Source organism: Protomyctophum parallelum (genome assembly GCF_964188405.1).
Source record: "Protomyctophum parallelum genome assembly, chromosome: 23".
Taxonomy (NCBI): Eukaryota; Metazoa; Chordata; class Actinopteri; order Myctophiformes; family Myctophidae; genus Protomyctophum; species Protomyctophum parallelum.
The window spans coordinates 11,494,224-11,519,223 of NC_139715.1; the positions used below are offsets into that span (position 1 = coordinate 11,494,224).

The 25,000-nt window shown below is 44.2% G+C and overlaps 1 protein-coding gene across 1 annotated transcript in view; it reads left to right on the plus strand.

The window, feature by feature from the left end:
• The first annotated feature begins 2,095 nt into the window (after window positions 1-2,095).
• atp1a1a.4 (ATPase Na+/K+ transporting subunit alpha 1a, tandem duplicate 4) overlaps window positions 2,096-25,000 on the plus strand; it is a 24,395-nt gene continuing 1,490 nt past the window's right edge. Inside the window, exons 1-21 of the mRNA XM_083758994.1 lie at window positions 2,096-2,286; window positions 3,128-3,247; window positions 9,195-9,254; window positions 11,656-11,757; window positions 12,575-12,676; window positions 12,810-12,923; window positions 13,219-13,353; window positions 13,514-13,631; window positions 14,302-14,570; window positions 15,203-15,511; window positions 17,877-18,011; window positions 18,524-18,713; window positions 19,191-19,366; window positions 19,603-19,739; window positions 20,001-20,151; window positions 20,614-20,782; window positions 21,013-21,167; window positions 21,830-21,953; window positions 22,228-22,373; window positions 22,972-23,102; window positions 23,529-23,630. Coding sequence (XP_083615120.1) covers window positions 2,275-2,286; window positions 3,128-3,247; window positions 9,195-9,254; window positions 11,656-11,757; window positions 12,575-12,676; window positions 12,810-12,923; window positions 13,219-13,353; window positions 13,514-13,631; window positions 14,302-14,570; window positions 15,203-15,511; window positions 17,877-18,011; window positions 18,524-18,713; window positions 19,191-19,366; window positions 19,603-19,739; window positions 20,001-20,151; window positions 20,614-20,782; window positions 21,013-21,167; window positions 21,830-21,953; window positions 22,228-22,373; window positions 22,972-23,102; window positions 23,529-23,630 — 2,957 coding nt within the window. The 5' untranslated portion in view covers window positions 2,096-2,274. The remainder of the gene's footprint in view (window positions 2,287-3,127; window positions 3,248-9,194; window positions 9,255-11,655; window positions 11,758-12,574; window positions 12,677-12,809; window positions 12,924-13,218; window positions 13,354-13,513; window positions 13,632-14,301; window positions 14,571-15,202; window positions 15,512-17,876; window positions 18,012-18,523; window positions 18,714-19,190; window positions 19,367-19,602; window positions 19,740-20,000; window positions 20,152-20,613; window positions 20,783-21,012; window positions 21,168-21,829; window positions 21,954-22,227; window positions 22,374-22,971; window positions 23,103-23,528; window positions 23,631-25,000) is intronic.

Sequence of the window (25,000 nt, forward strand, 5' to 3'; positions counted from 1 at the left end):
TTTATGTGTGCAATATGTGGTTTGAGATATTTTATATTTTTATATATTTATTTTTGTCATGGGCACTGGGCTCACTTTTAACTTTTAACTTTTGGCATGCACTTTGTGCACTTTTGCTGAAGTAAATTTTGAATGCCAAACTCATTCACTCGTTAACGGAGTATTTCTGACTGGCAGCATTGCTACTTTCACTTGAGTAAAAACAATGCGAGCACTTTTTCCACTACTGCATTCCAGTCTCTCACGTGTCCAACCGTAGACAAAACTGCAATTGACAAGGTATGAGAGAGAGGGAAGGGGGGTGGGGGGGGGGGAGAGAGAGAGCGAGCGAGCGAGCTGCATTCCACATGAGTGTGAGGAACACTACGATGCTGCCATATCTCTGTTATCTGTTACGACTGTGTGTGTGTGTGTGTGTGGGGGGGGGGGGGGACACAAAAGTGAGCAAGCATGAAGTGAAGAGAAGAGGTCTCAAGCAACAGCCTGTGGTTGATGTTGGGCCAGCCTGGCTGGCTTCTCTCTCTCTCTCTCTCTCTCTCTGTTGTCTCTTTGTTATGGAAACGTCTCATTAAAATAATGTCTCTTACTGTAGTCCCTGAGCTTCAGTTTCACCTCCCTGACTCTCACGCTCTCTCTCTCTCTCTCCACAGATTGAATACACACACAATGGAAATAAGCCTTCAGGGCTTTTCATGTTGTCCTTTTAGCAGCACCTTGTGTATGAATTTGTACCCACTGGCACTGTTTTTTTGGTAAACTGTGGATAAAGTAATCAACCAACCAATCAATCAATCAGTCAACAATCTCTCTCTTTCTGTTGATTGATTGAATACTTCATCAACAGTTTGCAAAAAAAAGCTAAGGAAAGTACAGTTCAATACAAGGTCTGCTAAGAGGATTTAAAACCCAAGAAAGCCTGTGGCTTGTTTCAATTGGGTTCCTGTGTGTGTGTGTGTGTGTGTGTGTGTGTGTGTGTGTGTGTGTGTGTGTGTGTGCGCGTGTGTGTGTGCGTGTGCGAGTGAGTGTGTGCCTGTCTCCATTCACCATTCCACTATCATGTCATTTTCCATTCCTGTGTTTGGAGTGTAAACTTACGCATGCAGTGCCACACACACACACACACACACACACACACACACACCGTGTGGGGGATGGGCGTGTCCGTCGTCATGACGGTGACCTACCTGTCGAACAGGTGAAGGTTAACCGGTCGAGTGCCAAGACAGAACTGAATGAATGAGAAAGGGAGAGTCTATATTTTTTATTCAATTGTACATACATTGTTTTAAATGTTACATGTTTTCTCATGTCAATAAAGCTCCATATTTAATTAATTGAATTGAATTGAAAATTGAGAGACAGAGAGAGGAAGGTTTTGCCATCAATATCAATGAATTACTATCATTTGAAACCAAATCAAATGAAATAAACAACAACATTTGATATAGTTGTGCCGAATTACAGACAAAGACTTAACAAGAACAGGAAACATGAAGGATATAAAAGTAATCACAATATCTGTCTGTCCGTGAGAGTAGATAGAGGGAATAGGCCAGCAAGAGAGAGAGAGAGAGTTTCCTGCACTATCTGTACCGATATAATAACATATATATAACTGTTTTAACACACAGCTGTACCCCCTCCAACTGTACATACTTTACAAATGTCTTCCTAAAATTGTCTTTATTACATTTTGGACACTTGCTTTGGCAACGTAAATGTACGTTATTGCATGCCAATAAAGCTCTGTTGAACTGAGAGAGAGAGAGAGAGAGGGGGGGGGAGAGGGAGGGGGAGGGGGGGAGAGGGAGAGGGAGAGGGGGGACTCGACCGCTTTGGCGACCTCGCCCCTCCCCTGAAAGGGAGGTGGGAGTCTCCCTCTCTCTCTCTCTCACACACACCACTCCCCCTGCCTCCACCCCCGCCCCCCCCCCCCCTCTTCCACACTCACCTGTCCGTCCGGTATCCCCCCCACCCACCCCCACACACCCCCCCACACACACACACACCACCCCCACATAGCTCCACCCCTCCCAGGTAGAAGGCATTGTGGGTATAAAGGCATGCAAAGTGTCACAGCCCCCGTCTGCTCTTCTCCTGTGAGAGAAGGAAGGAACACAAGTCACTCACTCACTCACGAGGGAGAGTGAGAGAGAGAGAGAGAGAGAGAGAGAGTGAGAGAGAGAGAGGCGGAGTGAGAGAGAGGTTCATAGAGAATATATTGGATTGCTCTTCTTCCAACCGGCCAGACCTGCGTTGGTTGTTGCTGCAACCATGGGGCTCGGAGTAAGTGGACTTGTTTTTTTTAAACTTTCTAATGACCTTGTTTTCTTAACTTTGAACTTGTTCTCATTTGGTTCTTAAACTGACAAAACCCTAACCTGGCACTCACGAACAGCAGTCCAGGTTAGGGCTTTTTTCCCCTTCTTTTTTGGTTCTTTCTTCTATTCTGTTTTTAAATTCCTATCATATTCCTTCGTTCCATTCCACTCTATGGCACGTTCTCCCTTCTGTTTCCTTCATGTGCTTCCTGTAACAAGCTGTTGAGTTCACGGCCGGTTCGCGTCATGAGTTATTGGTTCAGCGTGACACACACTTGTGTGTGTGTGTGTGTGTGTGTGTGTGTGGTTGTGGTTGTGGGGGGTGGGGGGGAGAGTGCCTTCACAAGCAAACTTTTCCTTAAAACTTAATCTCTGTGTTTGCATTTCGAAAACCTTTATCATGAAAGCAAAACAGTTGACCTGCTTTTCTGCCTGTGTGCATGTGTGTGCGTGTGAGTGTGTGCCTGTTTTCCTGTTTTCAGGACATCATAAGAGGGGATTTTGAAATGGGTCTGAGGGGGGAGGGGGGTCGGGGGGCACGTAGCAGGACTCGAAAATCCTGATAATCCTGAAAGTACTTTCGTAACAGGAGTTGACACAAGTGCTGTGTTTGAAAGGAAGAAAAGAAAAAAACGTGCGTCTGCCTGGCACCGCGCCGCATTCGACGAGGAAGTGCTGCTGCAAAAGCTTGTGCGTTGGAATAAGCTCCCTCTCATATCCCGCGAGGTGGGGGTATTATAGATGAAAGTCAAATAACTTCGGCTAACTAACTAACCGTGTCTCTCTCTGTCTCTTCTTTCTCGCAGAGAGGTAAAGATGAGTACAAGCTGGCGGCCACCTCCGAGGATGGCAAGAAACAGACCAAGAAGGAGAAGAAGGAAGCCAAGAAACTGAACATGGAGGACCTGAAGAAAGAGGTGGACATGGTGAGTACGATGAGGAAAAATAAGAAACACCTCACACACACACAAGCCCCCCCCCCCCTTGTAAACATTTACAACTTGCTTATGATATGAGTCAAGCCCCTTGACAGCGTAACGCAGAGAGCGTACAGACGCCGGTAAATGCAAAACGTTCCATTCTGTGCTCGTCTCTTGAGACAAGAGGAACGGTGAGGAAGGATGTCACCGATGTTTACTTCAAGTCACTTAAGGAAGAGGTCACTTCAGTCACTGAGTTAGTTAACAAAAGGCTAAGCTAATTAAGGGGGTGGGTCCATTCATTGGATTCAGTGGATTGATTTGAGTGGGCTGGGACAGCTGCTTGCTGTGAGATACAAAGTGTTACTCACTCTCCTTTTGACAACGCGTAAACCCAGCTGTCACTGCAAGGTGCTTAAGCACCAAGTGTTAACTGTACTCCTGTGAGGTGTAAAAATAGACCAGAGATGACAATTCTTGCACTCAAGAGTCAGTGACAGCACTATACGACAACTGCTCCGGCTGTATTTTTAGGTGACATTGACAACAATGTAGTATGAATGTGACGCCGTGAAGGAGTTGTTTTCTTTTTTGTTAATGCTCCCTCTGCGTGTGGATTTTGCTTTGCGATTCCCCGAGACACGGCGATAATTACCGTGTTATTGTCAGGGTTTGGGATGAAATGCCATGCTAGCGTCTAGCCAGTGTGATTCTTAAGCAGATCACTAAGCAGTGTGGTCCGGTGCACCGTCTCAACCGCCACACTGTTATTAAGGAACTCCTCATTCCCCTTAAGGCATAATAACCACATACTGTACGACGTACAGTGTACGTACTCATCCACAGTGGTAATAAGTAATAAGTACTTGAGTATATCCAGTCCTTTCAATTCTACTCCACTACATCTCGGATCCAAATATTGTACTTTTACTCCACTACATTTATTTGAAAACCTTTGTTAGTTAGTTTTTAGATTTGGATTATTATTACAAAACTCACATGAACCACTTCAGCCCTATACATTACAAAATAGCCATCTACAACATGTTTTCAAAAGATTTGTATGCATTTGAGAAGAAATGTGAGTACTTTACCCACCACCATCATCCAGATTGAGCATTCCAACTCTGAGATGCAGTGTGTGTGTGTGCATGAGTGTGTGTGTGTGTGTGGGGTGGGGGGGGGGATACGGTGTGTAGGCAGGCTAAAGTTTAGATAAAGAGTTGTTGTTGAGCGATCCACGCGGATTAATTGGCAGTGCAAGGTCATCGGCTCCGTCTGTCCCCCACCCCGCACGCAAGCAAGCAGTCATCAGCCAAGGTCATTGCCAAGGTCGCTGACGGTCCTGAGCTCTCAGAGTTCAAGGCGCTAATAAAACTTGTTGAAACACCAACCTGTTTCAATGATTTATATACAAACCGTGTCAAAGTAACGCCTGTGCAGTTATCAGTTACGGTATTGCAGTGTTATCTTTAACAGCAGATTCTGATTTAGTCTTTTGCACATTCGACTAAATATCAAAAACCTTAGTCTTTTAGTGTTTTAGTCTTTAGTCTTAATCAACAAAATGGACACTGCTGATTAGTGAGCATTACTCTCTGTGGCCTCACACGAAGGCCTTTTTAGCAGAGCTGTGGCATTACGAGGGAAGAAAGACCTCTATCTATGTCCTTCAGCTTCCCTGAACTATCTTATCTTGTCGTTCTGTTATTGTTAAAAGTGCTGAACTATCTTGTCGTTCCGTTATTGTTAAAAGTTCTGAACTATCTTGTTGTTCTGTCATTGTTAAAGATCTGCATGTCACGGTGTCTCCTGTAAGTCTGTGTCAAACTTCTGAGTCTCTGTCAAGCTTAAAAGGCATTGTTTTATGGTACTTTGGCTATTGAAAAATAGCAGATATATACAAGAAGCTTGTACATCTGCTATTTTTGAAAGATTATGAAAATGTGTGCAAATCTTTTGAATATATATATTCTTTTAAGTTTTAAAGCGTTGATTTTTAACTCAAATATTTGCTTCTGGGGGGGGGTTTCCCTGGAACAAAATATTTTGAGATGGGGGTCGAATAGGGTTCTTGACATAAAAAGGTTTTGAGCACCACTGATATTTAGCAACGTATGTTTTTCAGAAGACTGTTATAGGATTTAGAAGATATTTGTAGAATCGGCCTCAGGTCTGAATGGGTTAAAAGCAGTGCCCTTGGCAAAGGTCGTTGAAAGCCGACAGTCTCACAAACGACTTAACCATTCACGGCAAGTCCTCCTAATGCACTCTGCTCTAAAATGTCAGTCACAATATTATCGTAACTCATTAATATATGAATAACTCATTAATATATGAATGTTAATCCACTGTTTCTCAACGTTGGGTCCGGGGACACACTCACATGAGTTAAATGAACACTGGGGATTTCACAGGAGGGTTTGGGCTACCAAAGTTGTATTTTGTTTTGTGAGAATCCCTGTGGTAATGTGTGCTGGAAAGTGCCCTTCAAATGTCATTGAGTCGTGCTGTAGTGTGCCAGTGTCTTGGGGAATCTCCCTAGAAAGGTCATTTATTCTCCAACTGGGTTATTTTTTAGATATAATAATGCGTTATCTTTGACATGGCTTATTTATATTTAACACATGGACCACCTTAACCACCTAAGTATTGATTTTACTTTCAGAAATAGTGAAAATAGCTGATCTACAAGCACACAAAATGTTGACAAATTCCACCTATATTGTAAAGTTAAACCAAGAGAAAACTGGAGAGAAGTGCATTGGTGGAAAGTAACTGTACTGTACAATTTTGAGGTACTTTTACTTTACTGAAGTATTTAAAATGTTCTGTTATTTTACTTCTACTCCACTACATCTCAGAGAGAAATGTTGTACTTTTTACACCACTACAATTATTTGAAAACTTTAGTCACTAGTTACAGATTTGGATTATTAGGCTATTACAAAACATTACCCACTTCAGTGGCCCCTATCTACAAGCTCACAATCCATCGCAATGTGACGCATTGTGAGCTTGTAGATCTACACTTTTCCAAAGATATTTTATATACATTTCAAAACTTGTGAAATGTAACATTCTGCAGTACTTTCTACTTTTGGTACTTTAAGACTTAAGTCTTTAAGTACATGCTGATAGCAAAACTTTTGTACTCAAGTATTTTTTTAATTACAGACTTTTGCTTGTAACAGAGTATAGTTCTACATTGCAGCATTGATACTTTTACTTAAAACATACGAGTACTTTTCCCACCACTGGAGAGTGTGTGACATTCACTGTCCCACCAGTGTCCTGAGTCCTCCACAGGCATGGTCATTGAGTAAGACTGTGATCCCGTGTGGCTTGTCTATTAAGTCATAAAGATCACCTCCCGTTGACATATTAATGATTATTGCTCCCCATACAACGTCACTAAAACTCAAAGTCCAAACCGGCACGACAAAGGAAACGATTGCACCATGGCAACTACACTCAAATCCGTGTGTAAAAAGAACACACTCCCAAACTCCAATTGACCTTTTTGAGTGCTGCTAAACAGTGTTTATTTTGTTGACCAAAGATAAAAAAGACTTTTCAGATAAACTAAACTAAATGAACCATTTGATTCCATGTGTACACTCTCTGAGTTACAGACACATAAGGGTCCATTTGTTTCCTATAACTACCATTTAGCTGGGGACCCCCTGGAACTCTCTTAACCCATTCTGAACGGGCACCCATTTTGGTGTCGGCATCATGTTATGCTTTAGCTATTGAAAAATAGCAGATCTACAAGCTCATAGCGCGCCACCGAGTGGCGCGATACGAGCTTGTAGGTCTGCTATTTTTGAAGAATCGAAGAGCGACTGACATTTCTAGAATCTGATCTCAGGTCAGAATGGGTTCATCAGACCAGTGTGTGTCCAGTGGAAACCTCGTTATGAATCTGATCTCAGGTCAGAATGGGTCAAGGACCCCACTGTTGAACAGGACACTGACATGTATGTAGAAGGCACGTGTAAAGGGTTCATATCTGAAGAAGGCTAATCCCTCGGACGCTAGTGACGGAGTGACAGAGTCCTCTGTTAGTTGACGGATGCGTTAATGATTATTGCACCATCCTGTTAAGGTGTACAGTTACAGTTACAGTCGGCAATTCATCAAAAATGGATCAAAGTCTAAAGGGAACTGCAGTGCTGCTATATATAGATGCAGTTTTAACTCGGGGAATGTAGAAATGTAACCAAATGGACCAGGTCAGGTGCATTTTGTGCATTTGGTTACATTTCCACATTCCCTGAGTTACGAATGGATATGGATTATCACTAGGGATTCAAGTTGCTTTGAGCCTAGAAGCCGGAAACTAGCAATTATTTCAATTTCCTCCTCCCCAGGCTTCCTTCCAGCTCGTGGGATAATTGTAAAGGAAAAGATCGTGTTTACAGTAAAGAGACATAACTTTTATCCTTTTAGACGTGAAACTAAATACGAAACATGACGATAACGAGAACCGGGGAAGCCGTGTGGTTTATATCAAGTGTTGCTGTGTGTGTACGACCCACAGAGGATGCTGGGAAATACGGCGAGCATTAGCCTGAGCGAGAGCAGACCCATATATCCGGAACAGTCCAAAAGTGCAAAACATTCATGTCACTGTCATTAGGACATGAAAAACAAAGACGCCATTCTTGTTTGCATGCCAGAACAGAGACCACACTATTGCTGCGGGTAATTTAATATTATCTTATTATTGTTTCTTTATTATTAATTAGGCTATTGCTGCTAAGTATAAAAGGATTATAAAACTCTCATGTTGCAGCCTTGCACATAAGATGTAGCCATACAAATCTTGAGCTTTGCATAGCAAGAAACCACTTAATTGCCTGAAGAAGAAGAAAACGAAAACAACAATTTCTCTTCGTGGGAAAAAAAATGATCACATCTTGTCAGCATTGTTAATGAGTGTTTACCGTGACACGACGATAAACAACATAGAAACGATCCTTACCTGCACACTGGGTAAAAGGCTGGGTTTGTTTATGTCATATTCGTCAGCCTGAGCATGCTCTTTGTCAGTGGTGGAAAAAGTACTCACATTTATTACTTAAGTAAAAGTATCAATACTGCAATATAGAAATACTACAATTATACAAGTAAATGTCTGGAATTGAATTGGGCTGAAGTGGTTAATGCATGTTCTGTTTTCAAATAATTGTAGTGGAGTAAAAGTACATTATTTGCCTTTGAGATGTAGTGGAGTAGAAATAAATGTATTGGAAATTGAAAATAACCAAGCAAAGTACAAATACCTCAAAAGTGTAATTAAGTAAACATAGTTATTTACTGCTCTTTGTCAGGTGCCGTGTACACAATATTAAACCACTAAGCTGTGCCTGGGGTGATTGTTTATGCCTCACATGCTTGGCAGGGACTTTTCACTGATCTGCTTTGACTCATCTCACAGTCACACTTGTTAACGAAATGCGTCCAGAATTCCTGCTATGGGGAGGGCAGGTTTTTTTTGTTGTTTGTAAGCGGTGTCGCGATGACCACAGTGCCACGGAGGCAGCGACTGGACGTGTTCTAACCCATTCTGACCTGAGATCAGATTCACACGAGGTTTCCACTGGACACACACTGGTCTGATTAACCCATTCTGACCTGAGATCAGATTCTAAAAATGTCAGTCGTTCTTCAATTAAAAAAATAAATAGCAGACCTACAAGCTCGTATCGCGCCACTCGGTGGCGCGATATGAGCTTGTAGATCTGCTATTTTTCAATAGCTAAAGCACGATCAGAATGGGCTAACCCCTGTGGTCAAAAGCAGACCATATCGGCATGTCTTAAATCGCTGGTTCCCAAACGTTACTTTAGTGTTTTTAAATAAATGACACATTAGGTTTTATTTTGCCTTTTGATTAATGTATCCAATCTCACCCCCACCTTCCTCTCTCTCTCTCTCTTTGCAGGATGATCACAAGTTGACCTTAGATGAACTACACCGGAAGTTCGGAACTGACCTCAGCAGGGTAAGTGTGTAGTTCTCTCTCTGTGTGTGTGTGTGTGTGTGTGTGTGTGTGTGTGTGTGTGTGTGTTAAGGTCAGCTAGGTTAGGACTAAGGTTTAAGAAAGTTAGTTTGATGTGAGTTGAATTCTCCTAACTTTGAGAACATATCCTCTTGTCAGCATTCCTGACATTCTGCAAAGCGTAATCTTGCTCTGGTCCTTGATAACTGTTACAGTCAGTGGAACCCGAGTTGAATTAGCAACAGATAGTAACGTCCAAGGGTGTCCAAGGACACATGACACACACACTCACACACACACACACACACACGCACACACACACACACACACACACACACACACACACACACACACAAACGGTGGCTCTCAGCGGCCTGCCTGCTGTACCTGAGCTTGCGTGCTACAGTGTGGCCGGTGAGGGATTTGGCCCTCGTGTAACAAGGGACTCCATTCATCCACACGGTGAACAGTGTGCTTATTATTGAGTTCTATGTTCAGTAGAACTGGCTCCGCACCAACGGAGACGTTTCGCTTACACTCCACATTCACCACACCCTTTCCGTATGCAGAAAGGGTCCCAGTGTTTATTTAACCAACCCCCCATATAGTGTACAGATGGAACCAAATGGACCATCTGTACACTATTCAAGGGGTTACATTAACAACACTAAGCGTTTTCCCGTTGCGGCATCACAGACAGCACCCAGTGTGCCCTCGACCTCGACTGCGAACATTCGGTGCGGTGGATTGATAAGAGATGAACATTTCTGTTGAATTCCGGAACGGTCCGTCCCTCTTTATCTCCCTTAGTGTGTAAAAGTAGTATCTGTTGAGTTATGCCGTCTATCACTCAGGGTGTGAAGAGTTCAGGATGATTTGTGCGCCGGTAGAACTGTGATTTGTAGATACTAGGTGTTTTGTTAGCTACTGTTGAAATGGCAATGCAGAACTTATTTCTTAGTTTAGTTTAGTCTCCCATAAGTGCAGCAACTAGGGTTCAAATTCCGGGCAGGACAATCGGCATGGTAGAGTATGTCATATAACTTATACAATCTGTATGGTGGAGTGTGTTAATACTATATAACTTATATAGTTGGGGTGGTTGCATTTTGTCTCCCTGCTCTTCTATTGAGACATCTAGATTGTGTCAAAGGTCATGTCTCACCTAGACACAGGGTCTGAGACACATTTTGACCTGATGGCCAAGATTCAATGTATCCCCTGAGCAAGCAGTCCAGCTCTTTTAGCTCAATGGTAAAAATGTCAGCACTTGCTCGGGAAACCGGGTTCAAATCCGGGGTATAAGTACAAAGTTACATAGTGCATCTTTGATGACTGCAAGCTTTCGCTTTTACTCAGAGTGAACCCGAGCAGGAACCCAATGCATGCAGCTCTGCAGCATATCATGTTGTTTTGGTTTCACAGGCACAGCGCCACAATTAAGCATAGGTTGCATGTTGTGATAGTCTCTGTAATTACACGGGCAAGCGCGGAGGCTGCAATTTAAAAGCTTTAGGGAAAATTTCCTCCCCTGCGAGTCGAGGTGTTGTTGTTTCGTCTTGCTCCCGCTCCGACTGTAATCCGACAACCGCGGAGGTCCTTGTCTGAAAGGGAAAGACAAGGGAACCTATTTCTGATCACACAACGAAAGACAAAGTACTCTGTTGTCTGTGGTCGGGTTTCACACCGACTAGACTGGGAGTGTGGGGTTTCTTCTGGACTCATCGGACGGGTTTTCCTGGTTTTTCTGGGGGACAGAAAACCTGGAAAAACAAGGAGGGAGTTTTTAATTAGGGGACAAACGTCCCCTTTGCTAAGGAAATGCTTAATTTCAGTGGTGGAAAGTAACATGTACTCAAGTATGGACTTAAGTACCATTTTGAGGTACTTTTAGTTTACTGGAGTATTTCCATATTTCTACACTTTTACTTCTACTTCACTACGTCTCAGAGACACATATTGTATACTCTCCACTGCAATTATTTTAAAACCTTTGGTACTAGTTACTTTGTAGATTTTGATTATTATTACAAAAACATACATTAACCACTTTATTGGCTATTTCGGCCATTTGAAAATAGCCAAATGAAGATGTGGTGTTCTATTTTCAAAAGATTGTCATACATTTGAATACTTGAAATGGGACATTCTGCACATTGAGTGCTTTTACTTTTGGCACTTTAAGTACATTTTGATGCCAATAGTACCTGCCGTACTTTAACCCAAGTACACTTTGAATACCAGACTGTTACTTGCACTTCATCAAAGCTTACATCAAAGCTCCCGAAGGTTCTCTGTGTTCTGCCGCTGTTATCGGTTCACTTTGTTCATCCACTTTGTGCTGCGATTATCTGCATGACACCCCTGACTCTCTCTCTCCTCTCTCTCTCTCTCCTCTCTCCAGGGTCTCTCGTCCCTCAGGGCTAAGGAGATTCTGGCACGCGACGGCCCTAACGCTCTCACCCCTCCCCCCACCACTCCAGAGTGGATCAAGTTCTGTCGGCAGGTAAAAAAAAACAAAAAAAAACACCAAAAGAGTTGCCGCCGCTCTGGGTACTTGAGACTGTAATGTGGGGAACGCACAGGTCATCAACATACATGGACTAATGTGTCCGACTGCCCATGGCAAAGACTTGGTCTTGTCCGTGGCAAATTCTAGATTTCCCCTTCTTGTTTTTTTTTACACTTATTTACACTGACACATTATGAGTCCACTGGTCCAATGGTTCTCAAATGTTTTATTAAATCTGTCTGTAGCGTACAAATCGTTCCATTTGAACACTCTCAGAGTTTACAGATCTGTTAGGGGCATTCAGGGCTAGGTCTATTATTGTCCAAAATGTCCCACCACAAGCCAGCATGGGGATGGGCCCTAGGGGAACGGGAATGTATGGGCAAGAGTGCCTCCGAGGTTTGTTTTGGGATGTTCAAAATGTGAGAGGCAGAGGTCCGCTTCACTCTGTGCTGAGCCACTTGCCTATAGTACTAAATCCTAATTAGAGTTGCGGCCAGCTGCTTTGTGGGTCATCTGGAGAGGCCTGCTTGCATCTGAATGTCCTGTTGTCATGCGTTCAGATTGAGGTGGGGGGGGGGGAGGGCGGGTTACTGCCAGCTGTGTCTTCGGAGCTTCTGTCCAGTTATTGATTTTCTTTCTTTCCGTTTAGTTTGAGTTTAGTTTTGAGATTTTACTTCAGTTAACCAAAATGTTTATTACCCCCCCCCCCACACACCTAGTATTAGTTTTTAGTTTAGTTTAAATAACCTTCATTTCTATACAGTCAATCGATGTGCTGAGGTGACCCTAAAACTTATTTTTTTTACAGCTATTTGGCGGTTTCTCCACACTCCTGTGGATCGGTGCGATCCTCTGTTTCCTGGCCTACGGAATCCAGGCCGCGTCTGAAGATGAACCGGCCAATGATAACGTAAGGGAAAAGAAGCGGACGTTCTCGAAGACCTGTAGCTGTTTTGCTCTTACTTGGTACATTGTTGACTTTGTAAGTTGGTCAGTGATAGTTATTTGTGATCTTCTTCGTCCTCTCTCTCGTATACGTGCAGTTGTACCTGGGTGTTGTGCTGTCCGCTGTCGTCATCATCACCGGATGTTTCTCCTACTACCAAGAAGCTAAGAGCTCCAAGATCATGGACTCCTTCAAGAACCTGGTGCCACAGGTGAGTTCCTCCAGGAGACTGGCTAGGATTACTGGCTTAGGAATGCCACAAAAACAAGACAAATCCCCATGAATTCAAGCCTTCGTGAGGATTCATTGATGGGAAATAAGTTATCTTTCTGCTTGTCACGTGGGGGTCCCCAGTTCAAATATGATTACCACTATTGGACAGCACAGCAAGAGACACGAAGAACCTTGGGTTCCTGAGCCTGGGGCCTAATAATGTGTGTGTTTGTAGCAAGCCCTGGTGGTCTGCGATGGCGAGGTTAAATGTGTGTGTTCTTTGGTGTTCGCAGCAAGCCCTGGTGGTGCGCGACGGCGAGAAGAAGCAGATCAACGCAGAAGAAGTGGTTGCTGGAGACCTGGTGGAGGTGAAGGGCGGAGACAGGATCCCTGCTGACCTGAGGATCGTCTCCGCGCACGGCTGCAAGGTTCGGACCTCAGAGATATCACGTTGTACCTGATTACTGAAACAGTGTCTACTACTGTGCCCTGCTTGCCGTTAAGCATGCCTGTTAACTGTATTATTTTGTCCAAACAAAACACACCCTTGTCAGGTCATTCCTATTGACACAATTCCCCTTCTTCCAGGTGGACAACTCCTCCCTGACCGGTGAATCAGAGCCCCAGTCTCGCACCCCAGACTTCTCCGCCGACAACCCCCTGGAGACCAGGAACATCGCCTTCTTCTCCACCAACTGCGTTGAAGGTAAAGGACAGGAGTCATTGAGGACAGGAAACTGGCCATTTCTTTCTTTGAGCTAAACATACCCCCAGGACGTATAGTCACATCAGCAGTTGCTCACATATTGCAAATGACCACTGAAGTAGTGCATTGTTCTTTTGAGATTTGATTCAATGAAGAATGTTTTTGACCGTTTTTTGCCGCAACAAAATGTGTTTGACGTTAAGTTGATTACAAATGTGTTTATCAGTTCCATGGTAGCCAAAATAATGAGTCAGACCCTTAGTCAGAGGTCAGAGGTTTAGAAAAAGTAAGACGTTGCTTAAGTCATTGTGTTTAAATAGGTTTGTTGCAAATAGAAACGATGACATTGCATGATAAACCTTGTTGTATATATATCTTGAAAGACTATTCACTCTGAAATGTATACATTTGTATTCCTCCCTGATTTATCCTTCTATTCTAAACACCATCGACTGTTGTTGTGAGTCATAAAACTGGACATAACTCCTGTAAAATCATTGTTCTCAACCGCAGCGCTGAGAACATTGATTGGAAGCAGCGTGTTTCCATTTTGTCAGCCTAACTCACTCAGTGTCAATCAAGTGTTTGGACGTGTTTTTTTCCCCAAAGTGCCTTACAGGCAAAACTAAAACGTGTCTTATTTGACATCCCCCCCCCCCCACCCACCCAGGTACCGCCAGGGGCATCGTCATCAGCACAGGAGACCGCACGGTCATGGGTCGCATCGCCACGCTGGCCTCCAGCCTGGAGGGAGGCAAGACGCCCATCGCCAAGGAGATCGAGCACTTCATCCACATCATCACGGGCGTGGCCGTCTTCCTGGGCGTGTCCTTCTTCGTGCTGTCGCTCGCCCTCGGGTATGGCTGGCTGGAGGCGGTCATCTTCCTCATCGGCATCATCGTCGCCAACGTGCCCGAGGGCCTGCTGGCCACCGTCACGGTGAGTCCTGATGCTCGCTATAATCGGTTCGCCGTGTCGGCAAGCTATGGCCGCCTCAGCTCCGCCTGAGATCAGTGTTCTATATATTAGTATGATATTAAGCACTTCAACGAAACAAAATGAATCCGTTTACTGTTATTCTTTATCTTCTTGTTTTAGTTCTTGGTTTTTGGACCGTTGATGTGGTATGCTAGGTAGTAAACCTAAACCGTTGATAATAGTATGGTAGGTAGTAAGCCCTACATTTGCGGCAGTAACGTCTGAGCCTTTGATGTTGGCTGTTTTAAGCGATGCCTTGAAACGTCTGCCTGCCCTTGTGACTCTAGTTACAAACTCTTAGTTCTATTTCTCTAATGGTTCTCTATAGTTGGACTCACTCCCTGTTGGAAGCTGTAGGCCTACTAATCAAATTCTAAAGCCTGTGGTTGTACTAATACCGTAGATAGGATCATACGGTCAAAGTCACAAGCATTTGATGAAGACAACCAAAAACATGGAATAAAACACAGCCCTATGTGTGTGTCTGAAAATAGACGAGAACCTCGGGATCTGCGACGTCAACGCTAAATGTTTTAAAAACCTCACAACTATGCCGCTAACATCCGATAACCGATGTTCCGCTCCACCCCCAGGTGTGTCTGACGCTGACCGCCAAGCGCATGGCCAAGAAGAACTGCCTGGTGAAGAACCTGGAGGCCGTGGAGACCCTGGGCTCCACCTCCACCATCTGCTCCGACAAGACGGGCACGCTGACCCAGAACAGGATGACCGTGGCCCACATGTGGTTCGACAACCAGATCCACGAGGCCGACACCACCGAGAACCAGAGCGGGACCTCCTTCGACAGGAGCTCGGCCACCTGGGGAGCCCTGGCCAGGGTCGCCGGCCTGTGCAACCGCGCCGTCTTCCTGGCGGAGCAGACCAACGTGCCCATCCTCAAGGTACCCGACCGGCGTCTGGTCTTTTTTTTCTTTTTTAACTTCATTTTTATTTGCAGATAAACATAGAATTGCAGTCACACTGTAAGGGTTCACATTCATCATTAACAACTTGAACAAGCAACGGCGTCTGGTCTTAACGGAGTAGCCGTTAACCTTAATCTGATGATAATAGAACCATCGACGAGTAGTAGAGGTTAAGAATTACATAACTCCATCCAGAACACACCGCAGCTCCGACTGTGTGCGCTGGGTCTTAGGCTGTTTTCCCCCCTACACATCTGTCTTCATAATGACCAGATACGATGCATGTTTTATCCCAAAAAAGATGAACAAGCCTATGACCCAGTGCGCATGCTCTGAGCTACGTTGCGTTTCCAATGGATTTTATTTTCCCCGCCTCTACCACTGCTTGCTGGCAGATTTCGGTAAGAAAACGGCTACTTCCGGAATTTTCCTTCAACATGCCACAACGATCCGCCCCAGTCATTCAGAATAGAAAGGCCAATTTACAAACGCAACAAAACAACCTCAGCTGTTGTTTGGTTTGCTCCGGTTCACCCATTGACAGCAGAACAATAAGGGTGCTGAATAATTGAACGGCGAAAAGAAAAGAAAAGAAACAGATAATCAATCACCGTAAACCTGTCAGGAGGGGGGGGGGGGGGGGACGATGACTCATGTTAGATCACGTCAAACTCTGTCAAGAACCTACCAACTGGAGAAACATCTATTTGTCCAATATTATGGGGGAGGCAAGTACAGCAAATGTAAGGCCTGTGTTGACTAATTATTCCAATACAGTTGGGTTTTGATCACGGGTTCATTTTGGCATGATGCAATGACCGGAATCACCCAGAAGTCCACGCTACTCTCCGGCCAGCCCTGGCAAAGCACACTATTATGTCAACGTCTATTAGTAAAGTAAAAGTAATGGCCTGAGCCCCATGGAGGGGGCCCATAGGCTTTAGAGAGGAAAACCCAAGCAATTAGCGAGGTTAGTAAAGCCGAGAGAAAGATGACAGAATAGAAATGTGTCTATAGTATACTGGGCTATACCGGTCTACAAGCAATCTATTACTGGCCTACATTTAGCCTATTGCAACCTAGACTTGTGCATATATATACTGTACAGTCGTTGAGCTGCGTTTTCAGTCCCCCTGGTGGACAACTGCTGTATTCATGTGAACAGATAGATACAGCCTCATTGATTTTGGCTGAGTACATTGTGAGTACATTTCACCCAGGTGTCTTTCCTCTGCCAGTAAACCCTAGATTAATAGATATACATTAACCTACACATTTTGGCACCAATTGCACGCTCAAAATGTGCCATATATACATACGGCTGTCCCTGTGGCTCACCCGTTATGCGACGCTCAGCCAATCACAGCGCCGAACGGCACACCTTCCAGCCAATCACAACGGCCAATCACAGCGCCAATCTCGGGCGCCATACATGGTAATTATTTCCACCTTCAAATGTCGGCGCCATACATGGTACATTTTCCGTCCAATCACAGCACCAATTTCCATCGTCATTACAAAAATGATTAGTTAGATTAGATTATGAACGGGAGGAGTAGGACGGAAGTGATACACTCCTCACTGGCAGGTGAGCCAGTAAGGTACAGCAACAAGTGCCAAGTGATAGTTTGGCGACACCTTGTGGTGACTGGTGGTCAATTGAAATCGGTTAAAAAACATTTAAATCCCATGATAGTTCCATTCCAGTTAGCAAACGGCTAACGGCTACTGTACCAGTATCATACTCATCTTCGTGGTACCGCTGGATTATGTCCGTAATAAAAGTCACGGTTAAGATACAGCTCCTCGAGATGAAATGCAAACCATATTCGTATCTTAAAGGACGTCTTCACCACTTTTCAACCTATCTTCATATAATTGGTCCTCACTAATGTTCATGATAAAATAGTGCAGTCTGTGTCTCATAGGAGGGCTATGGGCAGTCTTCCAGTGACATCATCAATGGGGAATCCAAGCTAATAGAAACTGTAGGCTTTCTATTCCTGAAAAGTTGCATGGCGATAATGGAAGCCATCGCTCTTGCAAAAATAAAAAATAAAATAAACTTATTTAAAACACAGACCGATGTGTGCAAGTTTATCATGAACATTAGGACTGATTTTATAGATGGGTTCAAAGGTGGAAAGGTGGTTAAGTCATCCTTTAAGGCGTGTTTCTTATTTTCTAATTTCCAGGCTCCTCTACCCACTCAGCTGTAGGGGTTCAGACATTTGCAAATTAAAAATAGTATTCAGGGAAGTGGTCATACAACACATTTATGTGAAATGGTTATTGGTTATCGAGTATGACTTTAATGTTACCGGTGTCATCATTTCAACAGAGAGACGTGGCCGGAGACGCCTCAGAGTCAGCCTTGCTGAAATGCATCGAGCTGTGCTGTGGATCGGTCAAGGAAATGAGGGAGAAATACTTCAAGCATGCCGAGATCCCCTTCAACTCCACCAACAAGTACCAGGTATAACAGCAGTCAACCGGAATCAGCGTCTTTTTTTAAAGCACCGTTTCCCCCCCCAAAAAAAATATTTTGGGTCCCACCAGACATTGACGAAATAGCACAGGCCGTTGCCGTTACTAGACCCCGTGTCTTCATTTTATTGTTTATCCTTCTAGCTTGGAGGCATCATTTGGGTCATCAGGGGATGGCCAGCCCCGTCTGTTAACATGTAACCTCAAATTCTGTTTATTTTATGCATATTGTCCCCAACTCTGAACTGGTTTTAGCAGATTAATCTGATTTCATCGTAATCGATGCCAGTCCAACTACATGTGACATGTGTTTTAGTTAGATAAGAGTTTTATTGCATGCAACCATTCATTCATTATAACCACTTTCAACGTGGCATCCCTAGTTTGGGAATGTCCTTATGTGCGAAACATAACAATGGCCCAAACAGTGCCACAAATATGTTGAAAATAGATGATTTCTGTCCCTATTTCTTTCTGAAATTACTCCTCTGTTCTTTCTAGCTCTCCATCCACAAGAACCTCACCGGTGACACCAAGCACCTGCTGGTGATGAAGGGAGCTCCAGAGAGGATCCTGGACCGATGCTCCACCATCCTGATCGCGGGGAAAGAGCAGCCTCTGGACGAGGAGCTCAAGGACTCTTTCCAGAATGCTTATGTCGAGCTGGGAGGGCTGGGAGAAAGAGTGCTGGGTAAGAAACAAGAACAGCAGCTGGACTCACTTCTGGACCTCAAAATGTTCCCTTAACCCATTCTGACCTGAGATCAGATTCATACGAGGTTTCCACTGGACACACACTGGTCTGATTAACGCACTCTGACCTGAGATCAGATTCTAAAAAATGTCAGTCGCTCTTCGATTTTTCAAAAATAGCAGACCTACAAGCTCGTATCGCGCCACTCGGTGGCGCGATATGAGCTTGTAGCTTGCTATTTTTAAATAGCTAAAGCATAACATGATGCCGACACCAAAATGGGTGCCCGGTCAGAATGGGTTAAAATATATAGGCCTATATATATATATATATATTCAAAGATTTGCAAAACAAATAGCAGATATACAAGCTCATAGCGTGTCACTTTGTGCTATTTTGGAACTCTGAAATCTGAAAATGACACGGATGCTTTCCCGGATTGAATAATGTCTTCCTGTCCGTCCCCCCGTCCAGGTTTCTGCCACATGAACCTCCCTGACGACCAGTTCCCAGAGGGCTTCTCCTTCGACTGTGAGGAGGTGAACTTCCCCACAGAGAACCTGTGCTTCGTGGGCCTCATGTCCATGATCGACCCTCCCCGAGCCGCCGTGCCCGACGCCGTCGGCAAATGCAGGAGCGCCGGAATCAAGGTAACGCACCGTACCGTACAGGCCCGCGCTTCTCAAAGTGGGAGCCTCCCTTGACCCCACAGGGGTGCCTGCCTCAGAATAGGCTACTTTGATACTTTATTTGGAAATCATAAATGTCAGTTTAACCACTTAGACCCTCTACTTAGTATAAGTAGAGGGTCTTAGTTGGGTTCGTATAATTGGGAGTTTTCCACTTTTTGCTCAGCTGTGGTGTTTTGTTGTGTCTCCTCCCTCAGGTCATCATGGTGACAGGTGATCATCCAATCACAGCCAAGGCCATCGCTAAGGGTGTCGGCATCATCTCTGAAGGCAACGAGACCGTTGAGGACATTGCCGCACGCCTGAACGTTCCACTGTCAGAGGTCAACCCAAGGTATGTCAGCTCATTCATTCATTCATTCATTCATTCATTCATTCATTCATTCATTCATTCATTCATTCATTCATTCATTCATTCATCGAATGAAAACGACTCTGTGACATGTTTTAAGTCCACACAGCACCACACATCAATCCAACTCTGTGGCTTTGTGGTTCCTGAACCCAGCACCCGGTTCCTCGTCCGTTTGTTCATGAAAGGAAATACGTAACTGCTCCTGACAGACGTTTTATTTCCATTTGTTTCACCCCTCAGAGACGCCAAGGCCTGCGTGGTCCACGGAGGAGAGCTGAAGGACCTGTCCCCGGAAGCGCTGGACGACATCCTGAAATTCCACACGGAGATCGTGTTCGCCAGGACCTCCCCTCAGCAGAAACTCATCATTGTGGAGGGCTGTCAGAGACAGGTAACCATTATTATACTTACTTATATTTATGTAGAACCTATTTCAACTGCTTTAAAAAAAAACACATTTAGACCTGTAACACTTCTACGTTGTTATACGTTTCAAGTCGGGAACACCTTTCACGTTAGAACTAGACTAGTGATTTTGTGATCGCGTCTAGTTCCGTTTCCTGTGGGACTGCAACGCCGGTGTTTTTACACAAGATGGTGCTGTTTGCTGACATTTGAAAACACAAAAAAAGTCGTCCTTGGCAGGGTATGAGTTTTAAATAGACGGCATAGATTTAACCTAGATTAGGATCATGGCCTTATGTGATTGGACTGTATGTGTGTGGAACCGGCTTGACTTCCGGCTTATAAATTGAGCTATAAATGGTGAATATCTTATGAAGTAAGAGCACTCCCTTGCCCGTGGTTGTCTGCCAAAGGTCTGACATTTCATTCATCTCTGTTTTCTCTACAGGGGGCCATCGTGGCTGTGACAGGCGACGGCGTGAACGACTCTCCTGCCCTGAAGAAAGCCGACATCGGCATTGCCATGGGTATCTCCGGCTCTGACGTCTCCAAGCAGGCGGCTGACATGATCCTGCTGGACGATAACTTTGCTTCCATCGTCACTGGAGTAGAAGAGGGTGAGTTGAGTTTGAGATCCAAACAAGCATTCAGAAGAGATGTGTTCATGGGGATAAGATCAACGTTCAGGATGTCTTCAGAGCTGTTGGGAGAATGCAACTTAATATGCATGGCTTTGGGATGTTGGTATGGCAAATGACACGCACGCACACACACACACACACGCGATTGGTTTTAGGCTCCACACACTAACAGTTCCCTCCCCGTTTGCCCTGAAATTGTCTCGCAGGTCGCCTGATCTTCGACAACTTGAAGAAGTCCATCGCCTACACCCTGACCAGTAACATTCCCGAGATCTCACCGTTCCTTCTGTTCATTATCGCCAACATCCCTCTACCTCTGGGAACCGTCACCATCCTCTGTATCGACCTGGGAACTGACATGGTGAGCCTTATGAGGAATAATGCTTTGTCCTTTTCATTGTGGGTAGTTTTGGTAACTTTGCCCCAAGCAGTTTGTGGGATTTGCTCCGGACAAACAAACAGACTCTGTTACAGTTGCTCCTGTACAGCCACACGGTAAAAGAAAGTTGGCTTCACACAGGAACAGAACATTTAGTTTGTTTTTTTGTTCACCCTATGAAGCACAGTTCTGAGTAGGGGCTGAAATCTCTAGGTATGCGATCATTTGATTCGAGTCCGACTCAGAGGGCTACGATTCTTGATTCCAATACATGATTTATATCCCCCTCACTGCGTGACTATAAACAAACATTTCTTTCAGTTCTTTATTTATTTTCAGCAAAGGATTCACATATACATATTATTCACAGGACAAAAAACAACTTTCTAATGATCCATAATGAAAACATAAGAATTTACTTCCATTATATTTTATTACACTACAAACAAACAAAAGCAACTTTCTTAAAAAAAATTATTAATAAGAATCTATGAATCAATTGTATTTTCCCATGACTGTCTTCTGTCTAAAATACATACCTTGTTTAGTTGTTTCTTCCTACCATGTATATTATGATGACGCAAACCAAAATGTGTGCTTTTGCTATCTTTTTTGCGTAACTTGTGGCCGTGTGCTCCTCCCAGGTCCCTGCCATCTCCCTGGCTTATGAAGAAGCCGAGAGCGACATCATGAAGAGACAGCCCAGAAACCCCAAGACAGACAAACTGGTCAACGAGAGACTCATCAGTATAGCCTACGGACAGATCGGTAAGACATGGCAATCGGTGAAGCACGCTTTTGTCGATCCATCGAATAATTGAGAAGCAGAATTGTTTTTAAACCCTTTTAAAACCCTGGAAAGCATCCGTGTCTTTTTTTGTGCTTTTTGCACTTTCATGCCGCAATGTGTGAACTTGCACTATTTTTGAACATTCTTTTAAAATGAATCCTTTGAAAGTGTGAGAATGATTGATCTAGAAGGCATTTGTAGAATCGGCCTCAATAAAAAACTAAAATCTCTCTCCCTATGTCTCTCCCACAGGTATGATGCAGGCCACAGCAGGGTTCTTCACATACTTTGTGATCCTGGCGGAGAACGGCTTCTTGCCCATGGACCTGCTGGGCATCAGAGTGCACTGGGACGACAAGAACTGCAACGACCTGGAGGACAGCTATGGACAGCAGTGGGTCAGTGGCAATATAATCCTTAACCCATTCTGACCTGAGATCAGATTCATACGAGGTTTCCGCCGGACACACACTGGTCTGATGAACCCATTCTGACCTGAGATCAGATTCTAAAAATGTCAGTCGCTCTTCGATTTTTCAAAAATAGCAGACCTACAAGCTCGTATCGCGCCACTCGGTGGCGCGATATGAGCTTGTAGATCTGCTATTTTTTGAAAAGTGAGGGTTAGGGTTAGGGTTCGGTTAGGACCTGGGTTTCAGAAACCTTAGGTTAGAAGGTCATTTTAAAATCGGCCTTGGGTCTAAATGGATATATAGAATGAGGCACCTTGGCTGGTAGCCCAGTCTGGCAGTGTGCCGCGGGTTCGACTCCCGATCCCGACGGCCTTTACTGCATGCCACCCCCCCCCCCATCTATCTCCCCATTTCCTGTCAGCCTACTACTGTCTATCCCTCTATAAAGAAAATATATAAACAAATAAAAACCGGGCCATATATTCGCTACATTTAGAGTTGTTGATCTGCTATTTTCCACTATTTTGTAAAGCTAACATCACAGGGACGGCTCTCTAATCCTCCTCTCCATTTTCTCCGCTAGACGTACGAGCGCAGAAAGATCGTAGAGTTCACGTGTCACACGGCGTTCTTCGCCAGCATCGTGGTCGTGCAGTGGGCCGATCTTATCATCTGTAAGACCAGGAGGAACTCCATCCTGCAGCAGGGAATGAAGTACGTCCACACACACACACACACACACACACACACTGACACCACAGGCATTTCAACAGGACCCACGTTTAACCACTTAAACCATGGGTTCCCAAACTCTTTTTTTTTTTACTTCAAGACCACATCAACATTTAAAGTTTAAAAATGTACAGACTTTCTTTGGCAAGAAGGCTGCTAAAAACATAATAGTGTAGAATTATACATCACATTTTACTCAATGGTGGTCACTTTGTTTGTTGTACCAGGAATGCCACACTTATGCTTTGTCATATGACCATGTCGCTCGCAGGAAAAAAGTTGAAAATCTGTTCTTTCCAGCAAGTGACAACGCGGTTGTAAGACAAAGCATAATTGTGGTTTAAATGGCTGCCTTGGACATTGGTTAATGTTGTTAACTGTACTGTTGGCCCTTCTTGCTTCACTCAGGAATCGCATCCTCATCTTTGGACTGTTTGAGGAGACAGCCTTGGCTGCTTTCTTATCCTACTGCCCTGGCATGGATGTAGCCCTCAGAATGTACCCTCTGAAGTGAGTAACACACACACACACACACACACACACACACGCACACACACACACAGAGAGAAAGTACCCCCTGAAGCAGAGGTTCCCAACCACTGGTGGTACTTGTCATCAGTTGTGCTGATTAGCCCATTCTGACCTGAGATCAGATTCATACGAGGTTTCCACTGGACACACACTGGTCTGATGAACCCATTCTGACCTGAGATCAGATTAAAAAAATGTCAGTCGTTCTTCGATTTTTCAAAAATAGCAGACCTACAAGCTCGTAGCGCGCCACTCGGTGGCGCGCTATGAGCTTGTAGATCTGCTATTTTTCAATAGCTAAAGCACGACATGATGCTGACACCAAAATGGGTGCCCACTGCCCGGTCAGAATGGGTTAACATCAGTTATTATGGTGGTACTTGGAGAGCCAAATATGTTCTCAGGTGGTACTTCAGTATAAACAGGTTGGAAACCAAATGCCCTAAAGTGAGTAGCACACATAAACACACACATTTAACAAATTACCACCTGGAAGCAAGCAAGAATGGAGGAAAAAAAGCTTCACTTTGGGGATTAAACGGAGCATTTAATGTCATTTGAAATGAGACAATGGGCTCTCTACAGTAATTAAAATATTGTAATAAGGTATTTAGATTGTAATCTGTACTGTATCTGGACTACAGAGGCGTATGCGACTTTGATTACCTCCAGAGCAAAGTGCTATTTAAAATGCATGTATTATTTATATGGCGGCGTTGTGCAGTTTACTGTTGACTGTTGAAATGTGTTTCCTGTAGGATTATATGCAATCTGGAAACACACGTAAACCAGAGCGGACACAGTTACCTGGCACCGGGCCTACAGTATAGCACAGCACTGTACATGCAAATGCACAACAGAACATTTTAGGAGAAGCCTATTCTATTTAACCCATTCTGAACGGGCACCCATTTTGGTGTCGGCATCATGTTATGCTTTAGCTATTGAAAAATAGCAGATCTACAAGCTCATATCGCGCCACCGAGTGGCGCGATACGAGCTTGTAGGTCTGCTATTTTTGAAAAAATCAAAGAACGACTGACATTTTTTAGAATCTGATCTTAGATCTTAGATCTTAGGTTAATCAGACCAGTGTGTGTCCAGTGGAAACCTCGTGTGAATCTGATCTCAGGTCAGAATGGGTTAAGTTCTCGTTTCCCAGTAGAGCAGGGAGATTTCAGCTTTTCACTCCAGCAGTAATGACGTTCTTTCCCTGCCACGTCCGTTGGCCGCTCCAACCTAGTTCTAGTTCTGTAATTACATCTCCCTCCAGTGGAGTTAATTCAAATGGGGTCATGTTTTCGCTTGTTTGTCTTTGAAAGAAAATGATGATCGGGATTCACATGAGA